The 21,468-nt window shown below is 41.9% G+C and overlaps 1 protein-coding gene across 2 annotated transcripts in view; it reads right to left on the bottom strand.

Annotated features, from left to right (window-relative positions):
• Positions 1 to 1,425: 1,425 nt before the first annotated feature.
• The window catches only part of WDFY2 (WD repeat and FYVE domain containing 2), a 115,277-nt gene continuing 95,234 nt past the window's right edge, over positions 1,426 to 21,468 (bottom strand). For both annotated transcript variants that reach the window (XM_014574504.3, XM_075919095.2), the window contains exons 9-12: positions 18,177 to 18,278; positions 15,871 to 16,001; positions 13,186 to 13,294; positions 1,426 to 11,984 (exon numbers count right to left, since the gene is read on the bottom strand). In XM_014574504.3, coding sequence (XP_014429990.2) covers positions 11,955 to 11,984; positions 13,186 to 13,294; positions 15,871 to 16,001; positions 18,177 to 18,278 — 372 coding nt within the window. In that variant the 3' untranslated portion in view covers positions 1,426 to 11,954. The remainder of the gene's footprint in view (positions 11,985 to 13,185; positions 13,295 to 15,870; positions 16,002 to 18,176; positions 18,279 to 21,468) is intronic.

Below are 21,468 nucleotides of genomic sequence, written 5' to 3'. Positions count from 1 at the left end.
TGCACAAAAGCACTGACGTTCTACTGTCCGAAATCAGTGCTTCTTGCGCAAATGGTTTGACGTTCCCGTTCGGGCAAAAGCCCTTTTCCAGAAATGTTTTTGCGCAAGAGGGCCAGTGTAGACAGCTAAAAACTGTTTTGTGTAAAAAAGCCCCGATGGCGAAAATGGTGATCGGGGCTTTCTTGCGCAAAACCGCGTCTAGATTGGCATGGACGCTTTTCCACAAATTGCTTTTGCGGAAGAGCATCCATGCTAATCTAGATGCTCTTTTCCGCAAATGCTTTTAACGGAAAAACTTTTCTGTTAAAAGCATTTGCGGAAAGTCATGCCAGTCTGGATGTAGCCCTCATGCCCCAGAGGGAGAGATCACAACAGGTAATCCTCACATGATCCCTCCCATCACTCGCCTCCAGAGAAACAGAGCACTTGGTGCTCACTCCCTGATGGGGGAACAGCCCTTCTGTGAATCTCAGAGAAGGCAGGATTTCAGCTCTCTACATGCCCCCCTACACACACACAGTCCCCCTGCCCAAAGCCCTGCCTCCCTCCAATCCTGACTCCTGTACTTTCCCAATCCCCTGCCCAGAGCCCCTCCTTTAAGGACCCAAGCTACACTGGGTAAATGTCCTAGCCCAGGTCAAACCTCTTTGGTCCAGCAACATCAGTGGTCCAGCATGTTAGCCAGATGTCCATTTATCATGGGCATGGCCAAGTTTCCTGTAGTCCCATAAAGTTTGTTTACAGCCACCAGTCCAGGCTCTCAGGGTGCTGTGCTATGATTTAGCCCCTAATTTACCCCTAAATGTCTTCTGAAAGAGTCCAGTAAGCAGTGAAGTGTTGGTAATGCTGCTAGGCAATATTGACCTCCCGTAGTCTAGCAAATTCTCTGGTTCAGCGCTGGTCAGGTCTTGAGGGTGTATGCTTGCTGGGCTATACAAAAATTGAGACCATGCTGCAGCATAAAGGAAAAATAATTACATCTAGATTTTAACAGCTTAAGGAGACTTGCACATAGGTGTCCCAGCTGTGTGAAGTGCACATAGTTTAAAAAAAGGACTCTGACCTAAAGCCTTTTACATTTGTGTTTTAAAGTATCCACATTAGGACTGAAAATGGATTCATTTAAAGAAACTTGTGTTTCCAGTCTCTCTCTCTCTCCCCTCTCCCTCATATTTTTATATATATATATATATATATATATATGGAATACAGTCAAACAAAAACAAGATCTTAACTGTGGTAGCAGTATTTATAACAAGCTGCTAGCAAGATACAGGGTAGTAGATAAACAAGGCTATTACAGTGTTCAAGAGGAGACTGGTAAAGAATAATCTACAAAGCAATCTTATGAAAACTAAATAGACAATGTTTTGAGAATTGCATTTCCACTCACATACCAGTGACAGTGAAACAGTACAAGAGGGAGGCTTGCACAGACATTTATTTCCCAAATGTTCAGGTTTTACATTATTAATGTATTACATTGTTTGAACAGTTAAATAATTATTGAAAATATGGCAAGAAATGGAGGGAAAATTATAGACAAAGAGAAACCGTCACATTTAGCCCATGTTCATGGTATATTAATTACAACTTTTAAGTAAGTTTCTCATTACTGAATAATCGTATTAGTAAGCCAAATTCTGTGCTACTGGAATGTCCTACTACAAATATAAAAATATACTAACCCTTCCCTTCTGTTATACCCTGACTAACAGCAAATGGGAGTCAATATTCTTAGTGAACCAGATACTTTTGTCAATTTGCTGCGTTTGAACACTATGCTGCTCACCTACCATCTTTGTTCTGGTTGAAGGGGAAATTTAAAAAAAAAGATTCCAAAATGCACAGTAAACAACAAGAGACAACAGAGGAACTTTTATTTAACAATGGAGATGAAGTTACATGTACCAGGTAATGTGTTTCAATTTATTAAACTCTTGTCCAAACAGTGGAAACAGAAAGCATGTGCAATAACTACATTTCCTAATCCAGCAGGCCACAAAGCTTATTAGGCTGATGTTTGTGTTCTCTTCAGGGTTTCTTAGGCCTAGTCTACACTAACCCCAACAGTCTATCTAATCTACGGGACTTCAGCTACACAAATAGTGTAGCTGAAGTCAACGTACTTACCGCAGCATCTTGTGTGGGGTAAGTTTGGCAGGGGCTGCCCTCCTGTTGATGCTGGCTACTCTTCTCGTAATGGTAGAGTACCAGCGTTGATGGGTGTGTGCTTGGAGAGCAATTTATCGCATCTAAGCAGACACGATAAATCCACAGCTGCAGTGTCGCTCCCCAATGTAGTGGAGACAAGCCCTTTGCTCAAGTAAGTTTGCACATGTGCAGAAGTGAGTTTGGTATAAGCTACCTATGAAACTGCATAAAAGAATAAAAAGTGCACTTATGTACTTTGGTCCATATTCCATACTGGCATATTTAAATACCCCATCATAACTTTCCATTGATGGTCTGAAATTGGAAAGGAGGGTAACATGAGCAAAAACATGTTTGTGTAAAACTTAGTCACAGTGTAGGAAAAAAGCCAACCACATATTTTGTGAAGTACATTCGTGATCTACAATTAAATCCAGGGCATAAATTCAAAGCCAAATACATTGTTTCTCATAACATGGGCCTTATACTTCACTATTTGGTGCAATATTTGAACACCATTCTTCCCTTTAAAAACATTCCTTTTTCCTCACTGGGAGGTTGACTGAGGTATGTAATAATGAAGCAAGGGAGATGCTTTATTTTAAAATATAATGCACATTAGGTTATACATGTCATGTAAGCAAATACATTCCCTGTCATCTTAAATTCTAGTGGCAAGAGACACTAGAGAGAGACTATCCAACTAGACAGAGGACCAGAACTTTAAGCAGTGCACTTTCAATACTTTAAAAATAAAACCAAAACAACCAGACCCCAGGAAAGCAACAAACAGTTAGTGAACTGGTGAAATTATTTTTCCACGATATGTAACTCAGACTGAGTCTGTAATATCAACACAGACTTTCTCCCTCACCTCACCTTCTTTACTACAGACTAAAGCTTTGATGCTAGCTTCCTCAATTTACTGCAAACTTATTTTTAATGGGCTTATTTAAAAAAATCCTCATCAAGCCCTTATATTTTTCATGACTCTTAAGAACTCTTGATCAATACTTAAAACAGCTGTGCGTTCCTGTTTATGTAAATAGCTTTTTGCACAGGACAGAGTAACATCATTAATTCCCTTGGACTTTCTCATTATGACATGTTTTTGTTCAGATGGTATCCAGCCCCTTGTGGGCTCCAAAGACAGGTGTGCACCATCAGCACTACAATAGAACTGATTATGTAGTGTTACTCTAATGCCAAGAGTTACTAATAAGGTTCAGGTGATTTTTCAAGTTGACAGTGCCCCTGTCCTGATTTCTGCATGTGGAGAAAACTTGTTCCATAAGAATATGGCTAAATACAAATACCTGTAAGCAACAATTGTAAACAAAGTCTGCCTTCTAGCGCCAGAGCTCTGCTAGTAACTGTAGAGCACTATCACATTTGGTGCTCTTATTCTCAAAAGCAGGTGCAAAGCGCAGCCAGCAAGTCTGTGTGCACCACACATTTTTGTAGAATGTACCATTGAACTGGAAAACATTTTACAGTGCAGCTAAATTTCATTATAATTACCTGAAGGAAACAAAGTACCATCTATAGTTATGTGCCTGCTTCTGAAATACCAGTTTTCTATACTATTTCACAAGATTCTAAATTTAGATGAAAATTGGAGAGGCTTCTAAACCTGAGAGTATTTCCCGTTTTTCAACCACCTTGCTCTAACACTACTTTATAATTCCACTTTTGGCAGGTGAGGTTTATTTTGATGGATTTTCAAATATCTGACTTGGATGGACATCTGAGATTGACTAGGGAAAAGAATTTTGCAATGCATACAATGTTTTTAGAGACACTTTTATTCACATCCCAAAATCCTTTCCCCTAACCAGTCTCTGTTGTCTATCCAAGTGGGATACCCTTGTTCAGAGAAAGAACGTGCCATTCACAGACACATACATATATTAGGCTTTAGAAAAGATGTGAGGATATACCCGCCAAAGGTTGCAGTAGTAGAAAGCCAAGTATTCGGACTATAGTTCTATAGCATCCCAAGAAATTGGAAAACAAGCAGCAGCTGATCAGGAGACATTATAGGTCAGTCCAGAAGGTGGCACTTTTTCCTAATAGGATGAGTCCCAACCAGACTAGTTATGTTTTTGCAGAGCTTAGTGAAAAAGGGAATGCTGAACACTTTAGGTTCTGCAGAGTTCTTCTTCTGGGCTGAGGGTAGTGAAGTTTGGAAAAATTAAACCTTCATCAGCCCCCACATGCCTGTAACTATTGTTGGATTTTAAGGATTATCAAAAATTCTCTCCAAAGGAAAGAGTCTCAAAGGAATCCTAGAACATGTCTACACTACAAAGTTGACATCCAGCCACACCCGTAATTCGGTCAGTTGTGCATGTCCACACTGCACATTGTGCCGGTGGAATGCATTGATGCTGAGAACAGAGCAACAGGGGGTAGCTATTCTGCAGAACAACTAATTGCGGGTCAGCCGGGAGGTCGACTTGCAGCAATGCCGCCTGGGACCAAAACATTGCAGGGGGAATGGGAACATGGATTCGGTCTCCCATGATGCGGTTTCCTTCCTCCCTCCCGGTATTAACAGTAAATCACCCATGCTCTCTTGCATCTTTTTCAAAAGCCTGATTGAGCTGTGCATCTACCACAGCCCAAGAACCATGGACCCTACTCAGCTGTGCACTCTTGTTGAGCATTACAATCACCTCACACCTTACTCTGAAGTATTTCCAGACCCAAGCCATGATCTGCCACATTAATGTTATTCAAGCAGCCCTGCTGCAAGCCACAGCACAATTCCCAGTTGCTCTTGGCGGTCGCACAGCAGCTGAACTGGTGGGATCACATTGCTATGCAGCTATGGGATTACTAGCAGTGGCTGCAGACCTTTTGAATGCGGAAGACCACAGTTCAGGAACTTTGTGCAGCATTCCCCAGCTTTGAAGAGCAGCAAAACTAAAAGGAGACCTGCTCTGACAGTGGAGAAGCAAGTGGCAATGTCTCTTTGAAAGCTTGCAATGTCAGACTGCTAATGGTCAGGGGGAATCCACCCGGATTTGGTAAATCCACCGTGGGAGCGGCTGTGATCAAAATGTGCAGGGCCATTAACTGACTTCTGTTAAGAAGGGTAATAAGCCTGGCATAGTGGATAGCTTTGCCGCAGTGGGGGGTTCCTAGCTGTAGCAATAGAACACATACCTTGGCAGCAGACTGTTTCGCCAGAGAGTACACAAACCAGAAGGGATAATTTTCCATGGTGTTGCAAGCACTGGTGGATCACAAGAGGCAGTTCACCTCTACCAATGTGGGATGGCCAAGAAAGGTGCATGGACATACGCATCTTTAGGAACACAGCTCTGATCAGGAAGATGCAATCAGCGATTCTCTTTCAGATAACACAATAACCACTGCCAATGCTGAAATGCCAAGAGCGATCCTAGGAGACCCAGCCAAACCCTTTATTCCACAGCCACCTGGACAACAGTAAGGAGCAGTTCAATAATAGGCTGAACAAGTGCAGAATGATGTTAGAACGTGCCTTTGGACATTTCAAGTGTTACTGGTGAAGTCTGCTTTATTCCTGAAGGGAGGTTCCCAAGAGGATGGAGAGAGGCTGTTCTCAGTAGTGACAGATGGCAGAACAAGGAGCAATGGTCTCAAGTTGTGGTGGGAGAGGTCCAGGTTGGATATTAGGAAAGACTACTTCACTAGGAGGGTGGTGAAGCACTGGAATGGGTTACCTAGGGAAGTAGTGGAGTCTCCATCCCTAGAGGTGTTTAAGTCTTGGCTTGACAAAGCCCTGGCCGGGTTGATTTAGCTGGAATTGGTCCTGCCTAGAGCAGGGGGCTGGACTTGATGCCTTCTGAGGTCTCTTCCAGTTCTATGGTTCTATGATATTCTATGATTCTATGCTTACTAGGTTAGACATCGATGAAAGCAAAATCTCCATGATTATTGCTGCATGCGGTGGTTTCCATAATATTTGTGAGGCAAAGGGATAGGGCATGAAGGTGGATAGGTTGGCAGCTAATTGTCCTGGTATGTGACTGCTCAAAGTAAGAAGAGCCCAGCAAGGAGTTCAGTGTGTCTGTGAGGCTTTGAAAACCCATTTCAATCACAATATTGAGCATCATTTTTCTGCACTGTGCCTTCACATCCCATTTTCTCCCCACTGCAGCAGTTTCCTGTATCTTCCCCTTCCCACAAACTTCCATGATGGGAATAAAGAGTATTTCATTCTCAAATTGTTGACCTTTACTGCACAAACTGAAAGAACACGAAAATTGTGAGCTTCAGCAAATGGTGTGATAAAATTGAGTAGGAAGAAAAAAAGTCAGTTTTGTCTGTGAAAGCACACCAATCTTGCCCATCCCAGATCTTTGAATGGCCACCCTGTGTTCTTAGTACCCTCTTCTGATGTTGAAGGAATACTTTCAGCACTGTTTTCTTTTGAATTATTTTGCCACTAATTCTCTGTGCTCTGTCCCCAACAGGAAAAGATTTCAGTCTCACTGAACACGAATTTAATTTAAGAAAAAGTGTAACAATGCAACAAACAAAGAACTGCAAAAGACACTGAAGTGGCCACGCAGAATTAAAGGGAGAGCCACTGAATCTGGAAATTTAGAATTGTGGGTCTTTATTGGTCCAAAGCTGGAGGCAAAGTGTTTCCCTCAGATGTATGCAGAATTCCCACTGCTATTCATATGTAAGATCATGTGGAAAAAATCTAGCCCCATTTTTTCCATTAATACTACATGTAAGTGATTCTGTAATATACCTGTTCTCACAGTATTTTGCCAGACTTCTGGCTTACCCCAAACCAACAAACTCACACATAATAAAGTAATACTTGTCTCTCATGCCCAAATCTCTTCAAGTTCAGAGCAGTCAGCAACTCAGTCTTCCTAGAACTGTAGTTAAGGTTTGTTTGTTTTTAAAAACACACTGAAATGTGTATGCACAGCATATATTGAAAAGATGAGGAAGGCTTAATTGGAAAAAAAAACCCATCATTTGCTGATGCTGGTTAAAGGATCAAGATACTCACATGGAATAAATAAGTACACATTCATTGCTGAGTTAATTCTTACATACTACAAAATACATTTAAATATTAATTAATCTGGTCCCTTTTCCCAAGCTCTTGTTGTAAACAGTAAGGACATTCATGCACATCATTCTCAACTAACAGCAGCCCTAATGTTTAGGATTGATAATCTCAGTATTTTTACTTACACCTAAGTCTGATGAAATGAAGTAATCTGTTTATGAAACCATACAACAATTTCCTTTAATTTGCTTAACCTAGCGCTTTCTTTCTGCCACTAAACTGAGCTACATGGAGTCCTTTTCCAATAGTTTCAGAGGGGTAGCCAAGTTAGTCTGTAACAGGAAAAACTTAAAACAAAACAAATAGTCTGGTAGCACTTTAAAGACTAACAAAACATGTAGATGGGATCATGAGCTTTTGTGGGCACAGCCCATATCTTCAGATGACCGGAGTGTTAGAAGTACTTCTAACACTCCCATCATCTGAAGAAGTGGGCTGTGCCCACAAAAGCTCATGATGCCATCTACATGTTTTGTTAGTCTTTAAAGTGCTACCAGACCATTTGTTGTCCTTTTCCAATGTCTGACATTTTATCTTCTCAGCAGCAACCGACCCAATACTGAGGAAATATGTCCCCACTCCCTGGCCTAATACTGTATATATTTAAGCAACCCTGGCAGGGCTAAACTTCAACAGTTATCCCTTGGACACCACTTTAAGTATCACACCATCTGGTATTCAGGTCTACTCTTCTTTCTTGCTGTGAAAGCCACAGGATCACCAAGCCACAGGAACACTATCAGGTCACAGAAAAGAGACACACCCTTAATGGATCTTCTAGTCTCTTGTTGGCACTGCAATACAGTTTGTTAGCCCCTCTGTCAGTCCAGTATGAGATGGCCCATGCAACGAGTTTGTTTATTCTATCCTCAGGAGACTATTGCTGTTATCTAAAAAAACTGCTGCTAGTAGTCAGCATACATTTTTCCTTTCCCTAATTTTCTCTCATTTTTAGTTCCTACCTTAAAAAAATACCCTCTTCTCTTGCAACCCCAATCCTGAGTAACATCTTCCTTTAGTCATCAATTACCCAGCATGAACATATGCAGTTATAGTAATATCTTGCCTAAGATCAATTGCCAACACACTCATTTACTGTCAGTGCAGGGTACTATAATGGTGGGACTTATTTTCTGTAAGCATTGCAGTAATAATTGTTTTTTAAACCACACAGACTGCATAGACTTCCTAAAAGGGGGGGGGGGGGGGAATGAGCAAAGTGGATAGATGAAAATCTGTTACATTTTAAATCAAGAGTGGATGAAGGCAAGTGTTTTCTATAGTCTTTCAATGCAGTAGAAAAAAAAATCACAAATGAAATAAAATGCCACTGTAATCAACTACCCCAAGAAAGTGGAGGATTCTCACTTGTACTTCTTATGGTGTAATTTAACATCCTTGTTGAAATATGCCCTTTCATTACCTTCAGGTATAAGGAAAAAGGTTAAATTTATTAATTGCCTTGAGGGTCAGTGAGAATGGATCAGAGAACAAGAATTCTGGGATCCATGCTGATCAAAGGACTGAAAGAAACGGATACTCATCACAGAGATTGGACATTCTGCTTAACTCTCCCAGTGTCGAATCCTTGTACTTTTATGTGGGAGATAAAGGAGCTGCAGTTCGAACAAGACAGGTCTATTTTCTTTTCATGTACACAAGTCGTAGCTCCAATGAAAGCTATAAGATTACATCAAGTGGAGAACAGATCCCCTTTAGCTCACGTGTCCTCCAGTCAAGACAAATCTTTGTTACAAGACTGAACTCTGAATTGCCCAATACATCAAACATTTTTCTAGGCACAAGTAGAAGCAAAAATCTAAACCAACCTGTGGAATGGTTCTCTCAGGCTTCCAGCCACAGCATTTAAATTGTAATGATTAAGACGATGACGCCTATGCAAAGTGTAATGAAGTAAGTACAGTCAAACCCTTTTTCAGGCAACTGGGTGTGTGGGATGTTGGAGTCTGGTTCTCCATTTTAGGGGTCAAAACTCTGAGTTATTTTTTGCTTGCTAATGGATTTGTATTTACACAGCTTATGAGGAAAGGCTAATCCTCAGATGATACAAATTGTTAGCTTCTTTGACTTCAGTGGAAGTTCGATAATTTACCCCAAATGTTGGGCTACCCTCTTAGCATTTATCTTAGCTGTGAAGCTTAGATATGTCCAAAGATGCTCTAAGCAATGTCAACAAAACCATCACCACAAAAATTAAATCACTCTTGCAAGCCCATGCTACGCTCCTTGTGTCAGCAGTGCAAGTCCTCTCCATGAGAGTTTGTACCAATTAAACTGTCAATGTGGGGCATTGTGGGATGGCTTCTGATAAGGCAGCAACAGTCAATGTAAGCAATTCAATATCTACACTGACACCGCATCAATCTAACTAATTATGTTGACTGATGTACTACATCTCCTGTGGCAGTAGACTTAAGTCAGTGTAGTAGGCAAGTTACATAGGCGGGAGCTATATTTCAGTGTAGCGGTTTACAAAGTTAGGTTAACATACGCTGTTTTACGTCGACATAACTCTGCAGAGTACAAATTGTTTAGCCTAATATTTCACCCATATTACTATGTACTTGGTCAGAACAGCAGCAAAGTGGATCTTTTTTTAGAAAAGTAGTCCAGTCCTTCCAAGGTATTGTGGACTAGCATAATCTAGCAGCAACAAGCGTTTGGATATTGGCAAAAAACAAAATTATCTTGCCCAGCTTTTACAGCAGAAGAAATTTCAGTAATCCTAAAATATGGAACAGGTATAATGACCCACCTTTGAAAGGTTTTACAGTGGGAGGATAAAAACAGCAGCCAGCTACCATCAGAGAATGCAGGTTAGCTTGCAAAAGAACTAACATTTACACTGGAAACTATTTTTTTAGCTAAGCTTATCATCATGTTTGAAAATATACATGAGGGCTGCTTAGAGGAAAAGCAGATTATGAGCTGCATGCCCAATAAACCAAGAGTGGGTTATTTTAAACAGGAGAATGAGGACTGGTAACCTATAAATGTACATAAATACTGCAAAACAGAGAACTGTCAGGAAGATTTACCAGCCCTGGCATGTGCACACACCTACTCACTTACCCTTTATAATGACAACTGATGATAAAATATAATTAATTCTCCCCCCCCCCCCTTTTTTTTTTTTAATTTTTGCAGGCAAGGGGCAAGAGTAGGTGTTTCCAGGGCTCTAACAGCACACTTAGCACTATACAGTACTTGACAGCTGCAGACTACAATCTGCTTTACAAAGGTGGGTATGTATCATTATGCTCCATGAGGCACAGACAGGGGCAAGTCACTTCATCATGACCAAAAAGATTTTGCTTGTGCCACTGACTTGCTGATTATTAGTTGTGTATCCAAGTCCCCAAGTCACAGTGCCTAACTCAACAATAACTCCATATGAAAGGTCTTGCAGTACCTGCTACAGTCTTTCCACTTAGTTCCTTGCAAGTGCAGCCACAATAATTTATAAATGAAACGGTCAAATAATCCAGAAAGCATGGGCCTTCCTGATAGAACGCCCGTGAAAAGAGGGCAATTTTCCTGCCTATTAACCTCGACAATATCCCTTTATAAAGGTCATTTGTGCCAGTGTGATTTTTTTAAAATGACTTTTTATTATTAAAAAGAAACTACCGAATAGGACAATGGGTGTGAGTCAGCAATGTTTGTTTCAGGATGACATACACAATTAATAAAAACCACCAGCAATTTTAAAATAAATATGAGTAACTGGGTGGGGGAACAGCAATGGGAAAGTTAAAATTCTCTCCAGCAAGAGAGACAGATGTAAACACTGACATGATGCTTCATGAGGAAGAAACAGGCTTGTCTGGGCCCAACGAAGCCTGTTTAGACTCCTTTTTATAAAATTCCACAGTTCTAGAAGCTGCTGCTACTTTAATTTGAACAAGCCTGCGCAGCCTCAGAAAATAAACTGGTTTGGACACTTCTTGAAAATGCTCTGGGCTGGAAAACTGTGTCAGCTACTGTAAGATTAGTTGCTAAGCAACCCAGCCCCTTGATTTTGAAACCTGTGTGACATAGGAGAGGGCATAAGGAACTGAATTTCATATTATGCAACAATAAAAATACTATCTCAAGGTGATATTTGTTAGAAAAAGTAAATGGAAGAGCCCCCCCCCCCCTTTTTTTTGGAAGCATGCAATAGGGTCCAGAGATCTTTTATGGTGTAGTAAGCAAAGATGCAAGGTCTTGCTCAAAATGTCTCCACTGAAGAGGCCATCAGCAGCAGAAACATCACAAATAAATAGGTACTCTCTCTGGGGAACTCTGATTCCTTTGTACAGTACATTGAGATTGGACACTTTCTTACAAGTCCAGATTCAAAATAAAGAACCCTTCCACACAAAGCAACAAATATAGCAACATAATGAAGTATAAAAACTCAATTGCACACACAGATTTTTCCAGATACACTCACAATAACTGAACATAGCCAGATCGTACAAACCGTTAGTTAAAAAAATACCTTTTCTGATATTTTGAGAACAAGTTGAAATAGAGTCTTCGTGCAAATGTTCAACCATGATCTAGACGATGTCTTGAAAAATCATCACAGATGCATTAGCTCCTTCCTTATCTGCCATATACACACAGCGTTTTATCTTTGCAATATGCTTAGGTGTAGGCAATCCATTTCCTCAGCAGATAACGCCTTTTAAGTTCCACTGATGTATCAAGACACTACAGGTGTCATATCCCACAACTGTTAACAATAATAAGAATGAATGTAATAACATAGGGGAAAGTATTGTGATATTCTGATAAAGCAGAGGTTCTCAAAACAGAGTCATAATCCCGCAGGAGGTTGGCAAGATTATCATGAAGGGGAGGGGGCTGTCACAAGTTTCTTAGTTTCCAACCCAAACCCACTTCACCTCGAGCATTTATAATGGTGTTAAATATAAAGTGGTTTTAATCTGTAAGACAGCGTAGGGGGGGGGAAACTGAATTTGTACCATGTTTGTGTGTGTGTGTGTGCTATGAGAACTTTAAAGTGGATTTTTAAATGAGATTTGAGATATCTGCTTAAGAAAAAAATGCCACTTGTAATCTACAGAGATTACATATCACTTAATATATTTTTAGTTTTTCAGTCACATGCATATAGAAAATGTCTTCAATTCTTTAGCTGTTTTGATTATTTTATTTAAGAAATTACTGTTTTATTTCTTCCATTCCTGCCACATCAGAGCTCCATGTCTGAAGCTCAGTGAAGTGACTGCATTTTATTAACTTCTTGCTCATAGATGGCTCCTGTCCTGAATCAGGATTTGTCAGAATAAACTAGCATTTCAGATTAGTTTTGCAGACTTCTCTCTTACCAATTCCCTTGTTGGTACTAATACTACAATAGCTAGCACGTTTGAGTAATAGTGTCCTTGTTCATATGCAAAGGTGCAAAGGAGCTGACTGACTCAGGTGTAGAATTAGTCAGTGAAAAACAGTGTCCCAGCCAGCCTTGGATACCACACACAGAATGACCAATTTAATTTGAATTAGTCTTCTCATTTCCTGCCATGCTGGCAGCAAGACAAAGCCAGACGCTTATGAAAGACAACATGTTGCACCAAAACAACTTTCTGATTGACAGGGCGACTTTCAAGGGCATTTTTGTACCAACTCCCTAAATGAACAATTCCACTGTAGAGCACACCTGCTTACCAAAGGATAGAGCAGCTCCTAATGGAATTACACTGATGATCACCACTGGGTTATAAAAAAAAAAAAAAATCTCTGAATGGCTGTGAAAAATACCCAGTGAGAAACAGCAATGCATGATGAAAGCACAGAGATTCCCCAGACCATGGGAGCGGAAAGGGAGATTCAGACCTGAAAAGATGTGGCAGGAGGAAGGGACATAGACAAGGACTGAAAATGAACTAAAGCAGTCACCTTTCTCTTACCTTAATAACTTTGTCTGTCCCAGAAGTCAATAACCATCCCCTGGTTGCATCAAAGTGTACATGAACAATGTTGTGCTTACTGTCATGGAAAGTGGCTGTGGGAGCACGTCTAAGGAAAGATCAAATATCAAGAGTCAAGGAGACAGCAACTTTGGTGTTGCCCTGATCTAGTCAAAAAAGGAGGAAATGACAATTTGATCACTAATGTAAGGCTATGTCTTCACTAAATGGAAGAGCAATGCTGCCACGATTGATCTTCCAGAGTTTGATTTAGCAGGTCTAGTTAAGACTCACTAAGTAGAACTCAAAGGGAATCCCTGCAGTGGCCGGTAGTCTCCCATTGTGGGGACAGTGAGAAAACTCAAAACAAGGTGGAGCAACTCCAGCTATGTAATTAACATAGCTGGAGTTATGTATCTTGATTTAATGTTCCCTTTTACTGTAGATCTGGGCTAAGTAAGTGATTTCGGTCAGTGATTCAACTTAATTACTGAGCAAGAGAAGGCTCTGTCATCTCTCTGTGGCTATGTCTACATGGCACACATGCTGCAGTGAAAAGTAGGCTGCTCTCATGCAGTGTGATGCCACATGCTACAGTGAAAGGCTCTTGCCGAGGAGAGGCAGGGGGAAAAAGGCTCTAGAAGCTCCCTGCAACTGGAGTCTCTCTCAGCTGCCTCTCCTCAGCCAGATCATTTTCTTGCTGTGAGTTTCCCCTAGCGCTAAGGAAAGGCTCTAGCAGCAGGACACTATACTGCTATTTTTAGCGGTGTAGAGTGGGCAGACACTGCGTAGCCATATAGAGAACTGTGCTGGGTACATATCCATAGGGTTCAGGAGTCCTACTCATCAAAGCAGGGCCTCCCCATCTATACTGCTATTTATACCTGTGCGGCGTATGTACTATAAGGGGCGCTGTAAAGACTGTGCCATATAGACACACCCTCTGAAGGATGACCTGTAGCTCCTTGGAACCACAGGTTTTCCTTCAGAGATTGACTTTTCTATTTCCCAGGGAGTTACCGTGCAGGAAACTTTCAGATGCAATACTGAAAGCCTGAGTGTACCTGCTCTCGTGTGGACAACAGAGATACCGTGATACTTCTGTGATCAATATTGCATATCACTGTGCACTTCCTCAGGGCTATCTGAGCTTCAGTAAACCACAGTCAATAAATCTGGAAAAAAACCTTATGAAATAATCTAGCTCATCTCCATGTCCAGGCAAAATGGCCCCCAAAGGCACTTACCTAAGGAGATTATTCCACAGACTAATCACAATAGATTCTATTTACAGGAATTTTTTCTTTTAAGTTAGCCTAAAAATGTTCACTTTAATTCCATCCCACTGCTCCTACTTATGCCTTGTTTTACCACACTAAATGCAACAAATACCATTAAGCAGAGATATAAAATCTCATTGAATTGGCTAACCAGTTAACCGATTAAAGGGGGGGGGGTGAGTGTGAGGGGCACTCCAGGCTGGCTAGAGCCGCCCCCTGCCCACCACTGGGCTGGGACACTCCCCACCTCCCACCCCACTGTCCGCAGCAGGCCCCACAGGGCTGGAGCACCCCCCATCCTGGCAGGCAGAAAGCTGCTCTAACCCCCAGCGGTTAACCAGTTAAACCTCCACATCACTATCAACAAATTAATTTCCCATAACTAACTGTTATGTAGTAAGTAAAAAATATTTAAACAGTAACCAGAACTCTAATAGCCTCTGCCTTTGGTATACTTATAGACTGCTGTTTTTCCCATAGCCACTTAGCTGTCACTCAAGCAAATGGGACTGGCACTGGTTGAAGAGAAAGCCAGTGACCTCGGTGGAGCAGCATGGTGCTATGACAGAAGTTCATCTTGCTGTCCCTGGGTCTAAGGCCCCAGGCTGAAGCAGGACAGGCTGAAACTCCATCATCTCACAAGAGACAGCCCAGTATTCTGTAATGGACATCTCTGTTAACCTTGCAATGACATGTTAAGGTGGGAAGTGAAGTCCATTCATGATGGCCAACTTTGTATGTCCGTGGGAAAACAGGGTGGGGGAAGTAGTTCAGACTCACTCTTCACAGGGAGATTTGTGGCAAGGCAAAACATGAAAAACCGCTTCTCTTTTATATTCAGCAAGAGCATATTAGGAAATAAACATGTAGGAAGAAACAACGGCTCTTTAAAATCCGTGGCTGGAGAATTCTACTTTGCACCACCTCTTTAAAAAGGTTTCTTCATATTCCGGTTTTTGTTAATTATGTCCAACTACGTCCTACAGTCTTGGCAAAAACCAGTTTTAGCTTCAAGTAAAATTAATCCTTTATTTTGCATAAAAATTCCCATATTACCTCCCCACTCCACCCCCTTCCCACACACCCACCCTAGTTAATTAAATGAATTCCTCTGGCCACCAGAACAATTCTGTTGCTTTTTCCTAAGCTCCCTACAAACTTTCTAGTATTGAGGAACCCAGAAATGAACACAGGAACAGAGGCACAAGAATGCTAAAGTTATAAAGGAGGAGAATAATTTCCTGCGCTACACAGAGCTATGGAGGTTGATGGCCTGCCCTGTTAATGGAGAAAGCACTTTAAGATAGCTCTATGATACTCCCATCCAGCTGGCCAAGAGCTGAGTGTCTCAGAATACTGGAAGAGTTCTGTATCTGAGGTAACAAGGTTCGTCATTTATACTTACTCCTCATCTGTAATTGATTCATGACAGCTATCGCAGACTCTCACTTCAAACTCAAATCCCATCAGTGGTATGGAGGAGCGCTTAGAGCTGCATTTGCCACACACTGCTTTTCCACACTTCCGGCAGTGATGCTGACAGAGGCAAGCCAAAAAGGATTGGTCAGAATAGAAAAAACAAAGAATAGTGGTGATTTCTTCTCATCGTCACCTATTCTCCTAAGCAGAACTCACCTTGGGACACAGCAAATTCTTTGAACCCCCAATTCAGGGCAAAAGGAAAAAAAAAGCTGAATAACCGGGGGGGAGGGGGGGAGGGGAGGAGAAAGAGGGGACCTAGTCTCAATTCTGCATTTCATTACGTTTCATTAACAACCCCATCTAGCTGAGCATCTGGAGTAAGCCAGCCACCAATGACCAAATGGAGATAATGTAGCCTAGTGGGTAGAGCGCTGGACTAGGACTTGAGAGCTGGGTTCTGTTCCTGGCTCTGCTTTTGGGTAACCTAGGTGAAATCACGTTCTCTATACCCATTTCACAGATAAGGGAAGCGAGGCACAGAGACTCTGACCTCCTTTGTAGAGCACTTTGAGAGACACGGATGAGAAGAGCTACCTAAGAGCTAGTTGCATTATTATGTGGTGAATTTAGATCATAGCTATTTTGCGTAACAATTACCAGTCTATAACTAGCTAAAATAAAGAGCTTTGGAAACTTTTTATCAGCCTGGTGCTTTGATCAAGCAAAAATGCTATTTGACTGGATATTCTCTTTTGTGCATGTGTGTACTGAGGATAGCGTGTGGTAAATCAATGCATGCAACCTACATTCGTGGTACAAGAAACAACTACAGTATCAGTGGGAGAACTGCTCTCTTTTTAATTAGTATTCTGCCGTTACATTCAGGACACTGGGGCAATACCTCTCCTTCCTCAAATATGATCTCTGATATGAATACACATATAAACCTACATCCCTGAAGCAGGGCTGGCTTGAGCCATTCCTGCGACCTGGGCAGCGGGTGCGTGACGCATGTATGGCTCCGTCCCCAGGCGCACGGCACGCTGCGCACCTTATAGCTACAACCGGGTGCGCGGCACCTGATGGCAGCAATAAGGGGCGCCACGCAGCCCCCATAGGTTGGCACGCCGGGCACCTGCCTGGCTAGCCCCCCCCCTTAATCCAGCCCTGCCCTGACAGGCAACTGAACATGTTTCCTTTTGCTACTTTTTCAGTCTTAATCAAGACAACGTCTAGGCTACACCTCCAGGGAATGCGTCTGCTCTTCTGACAATTTTTGCAGAAGACGCACTCTTTTCTGAAGCCCCATCTTCCTCGTACCATGAGGAAGAAGGGCTCTTCCAAAAGAGGAGGCTTTTCCGAAATTTGGCCCAGTGTAGACAGGACAAATTTCAGAACAGCCTCTTCTGACAAAACTATCAGAAAAAGATACGCAAATTGCAGAACGCAGTTTGCACACCTTTTTCCAATAAAAAGCGGCAGGGTAGACATAGCCCATGGGAGCAGCAATACTTCAAACAAAGCAAACCACAGTAGGCTCACGCACCGTGAGCTGGGCTCTAGGACGGTGTATTAGGATTACATGAGACAGCAACTTACAAAACCAGCAGGGAAGAGCAATACGGGAATTCGGCTGCACTGGTTACTGCTGGAGGGCCAGATAACAGTTTATTGTTAACTGAGTGCCTGACATTACCCAACTAAAGTCAGTCACGTGGGCATATTCTCCTCAGCTTTTTACAATCCTTATTCTTAAAAACAGGCCTTTGTTATTATGACAATTGCTACCTAACCCTGTCCATTTTATCACACCACAAACTGTATGCCAGTATTACTAATAACTGGGCAATTGGAATAACAATATGGACATGGAAAGCAATAACTTAACGTAGACTACTGGTTCCATTAGAATCTTCAGAAGTGAGCTTCGGGCCACATTTGTGGTTTGTACAGAGTACTCCTGCTGAAATTAAATGAGATTCATGTGGCTAAGGCCACATGCATCTCCAGTTTTATGCAAGCCAATGTACAGTGCGTAGTTTATACAGAAATGGATTATAAAAAGTGCTTCTGTTTGTGAGGGCCAAGACATTTACCCATCCTCAGGCCTTTGCCTGCCTATACCCACCCATCTTGGCATGAGGGGTAGCCAAATGCCTTTAATCACCTAACAGGCAACAGAAAGATTTAACAAGTTCTTATACATTTGAAAAATGTTAAAATATTTCATAGAACTATGAGATATCCTGTTCTCATTAAATTACTCCATCAATACAAAACAGAACAAACCTGTCTAAGGCCTATTTTCTTACAGTCCCACATCTGTTTAAAATTCCAAAAGAAAGGCTGGTCACATTTTTGACAGGAGTCACTGTCCAACCACTCTGGTGTCTGTAACACATAAAAAAGTTATGATTTAAAAAGAAAAAAAAAAGGCAGAAAAGCTTCCATTCCAGTACAAATCCAACAGCAAAACAAGCAGCGTGGCTTTTGCTTCAATAATAAAACAGAGTTGAGACAAACTTTTCCAGAAAAACACTTCTTCAGCTAAAGGTAGTTTAAAACAGAGGTTCCCAATCCCTGGTCTGCGGACCCGTGCTAGACCACAAACCACTAGCTTCAGGGCCACAGCAGCTGCTGGAGCTGAAGCTGGGCCCTTCACAGCAGCTCTGGGCTGAGGTACACCCTGGCACTCTGAGCCATGCACAACAGTCAGCTTCAACTCCAGCAGCTTAAAAAAAAATCAAGGTGTTTCCTGGGATTTATTTTGCTGTGTTCTGAAAGTTCACATGGGAGGAAGATTTCTCACCCTACTCATAATGCAAGATTCTACTGTGAAAGGAAGGACATTTGCTGGAAACATAGAAGCATAAAATTAGATGCTTGAAATGAATGGTGCATTTTGGAGCAATGCTGAGCACTTGCAACTGGCTCCAATGAGAGCTTCAGATACTCGGCACATCTGAGACTCAGGCCAAGGCTCCTGCAACCTCGCCTGGACCCACTTGTCGGTGCTCAGCACCACTTAGAACCAGGTAATTCATGTTGCTAGCCTTTATTTGTAGTAAAAAAACCCACTGTTTTCTAATACAGTTTGATTTATTGCCATGCCCTTCATACTTTGAGTGAAGTGGGTAAGTGTCACTCCTGGGTGAATTCTGCATCACTGAACAACGCAAGAATTTTGCAGACATTCAAGCTGTATGAAGGAACTGGAGGGTTCCCAGTAGCTGCAGTTCCCGCTATGCTCTGAAGGAAGGAGCAGGAGTTCAGGAAACTGTGCAAGCCTGGGAGCCAGCATCAGGCTGTTTCTCCCTCTTGATCCTTGGGCTCTAGGAAGATAGAGAATGAGGGTATCTGGGCCAGAGGACCCCACAGCTAGGCTCTGAGAGATTGGGAGTCAGTGTGTCTGGGCTGGGGAAGCACCCCGATTGGGCTCTGCTGGAGATGGGGTGTGGGTGTCTGGCTCCCATGTTGGGCTCTAGGAGGAGGGGACAGAAAAAAAAACAAACAAACAAAAAAAAAAAACAGAAATGGGTTGTTATGGGGGTTTCTTGAATTGTCTGCTCCCCAGGAAATTTTCGTCTGTCTATGTTGTTACCAACATACCTGCTGACATGTATTTTGAAATAAATTGGTGTGATTATACAGTGCAATTTGACAAATAAAATGTGCAGATATTTTCATTTTTTTGCTGCAGCATTCCCTCAGGGTCAAGAAAGAAGAAGCCTCAACAAAGGCTATCAATGCCTACATGCCTCGTCACTCCAACCCAAGCACCAATAGAAGGATGCTGGACAACTCAAGCCTCTACTGGGAAGGAAAACGGATTATTCCCTTGGCCCTGTTTTGCTATCATGACCCTGCTGGCATGAAACAGGGAAACAACTCAGTGATAGCAGCTGTATTGGCAGCGGTCTGAGCTACCACCTCCTTGCCACTTGTTGGGAAGCAGGGACACTCCTCTTTAATATGCTAAACATTCCTCCCCCTTGTGTTAATATTCTAAATACTCTTCCCCCTTGTGTTTCCCTCCTTCTAGCTTTTATCTTTTTCCTGCATTTTCCTTCCTCTAGCCTTTGTCTTTCGCCTGCCTTACCACAAATCACACTCCTCTTTGAATCAGCTGCTGCACTCTCTCAACCACCTTCGCCCCCATCTTTTGCAAGGTTGCTCTAATATAAATGCACCTTAATCCACATCCAGTTCTCACTATGGGGCACAGAAGGGGATTCTTTAGAAGACTGCCTCATTAAGTACACACCCAAGTTACAGGAATGGCTTCAGAAGACACACTAGCTGCTTACAGGTATCGAATATTAAGGAATGAAATGTACAACACTGTAATTAATTAGGTGTAGATGACGATGGAGTTTAGCAAAAGCAAAAAGCAACGTAAGGCTGATGAAATCTTTAAACGCAAACCTCCACTCCAGCCCCCTACAATGGAAGGAGTCTTAAAGGAACTGAACCTCAGCCTTCTTTGTTAGGTTATCTCAGACGTGCAGGTGCTTTAGAGGTAGTCCTCAGTTCGCACTATTTTTCTAAAAGTAACCAAGTCTTTAATTAGATGTGAGTGCCGAGAAAACAAGGCTTTCATCTCTTAAGCACTGAAATCCTACATTTGAAAATGTCACTTTTACTTGTGACAGTAATGGCTCACTGGTAAAATGGAAACAACTTCTATCTTCTTTCAAGTGTTCCTTTCTTATGGTCTTTTAAGATTGAGAGAGAAAATAATTTTAAAAGGATTAAAATATAAAATGGCTCAATGCTTTCCTCATGCAATTCCACAGTAGAAACGGCAATATTGAAGTGAATACTACACACATATTAAATGGAAAAATCTGATCAGTGAAAAATGCCACCAGGCAATAACCAGAACATTTTCAAGGACAAATCGAAGTCTGCAATGAATAAGTAAGTTCATTACTGCTTGAGTTTAATCAGTTACAAGGAAGTGAAAAGCTTGAGCTCAGAGAGCGCAAGCCCTGCATGTGCTTGTCTACACCTAAGGTTCAGCTCTGGTTCAGCTACAGAGACTACAAAACTGAGGCTACTCCAAACATGCGAGAGGCACAGAGGTCATTTTTACTACTGTTTTTGTTATTAGCCATAGCAAGCAATACCTTATGAGTGTGCAAGTAGGATTCTGTTCTGTCATGTACAAAGTAATTGTTCATTAACTGCTAATCTGTTACATTTGTCCTAACTATTAGCAGTAGTGGCATTACAGTTGTAACCCAGGGCCTATTCGGGCCTTCTCTACACTGGCACATTTTGTCACCAAGATCTGCCTTTTGCCAACAAAACTGAAAGCGACCACACGACAATGTGACTTTTGTCCAGAAAAAACACCCAGTTTTGGCGAAAAAAAACTTCCACCTCTGCGAGAGACTTTTTTCTTCCCCCCTCCCTTTATTGTCAACAAAGAGCCAGCGTGGACTCTGTCTTGTTGAGAAAACCAGCTTCCACCAGTAACCCAAAATACCTGCCCTGATGGCTGTGCTCAGTATTTTGTGATCTCTCCTGCCCTACAGGCACACACTCCTCCCCTTTCACAGCTCTGGGAAGTATCTGA

This window comes from Pelodiscus sinensis, chromosome 1, assembly GCF_052426305.1.
Source record: "Pelodiscus sinensis isolate ZL-2025 chromosome 1, ASM5242630v1, whole genome shotgun sequence".
Classification (NCBI taxonomy): Eukaryota; Metazoa; Chordata; order Testudines; family Trionychidae; genus Pelodiscus; species Pelodiscus sinensis.
The sequence above is the reverse complement of the archived record's forward strand: the minus strand, read 5'-3'. Positions and strand labels throughout refer to the sequence as shown.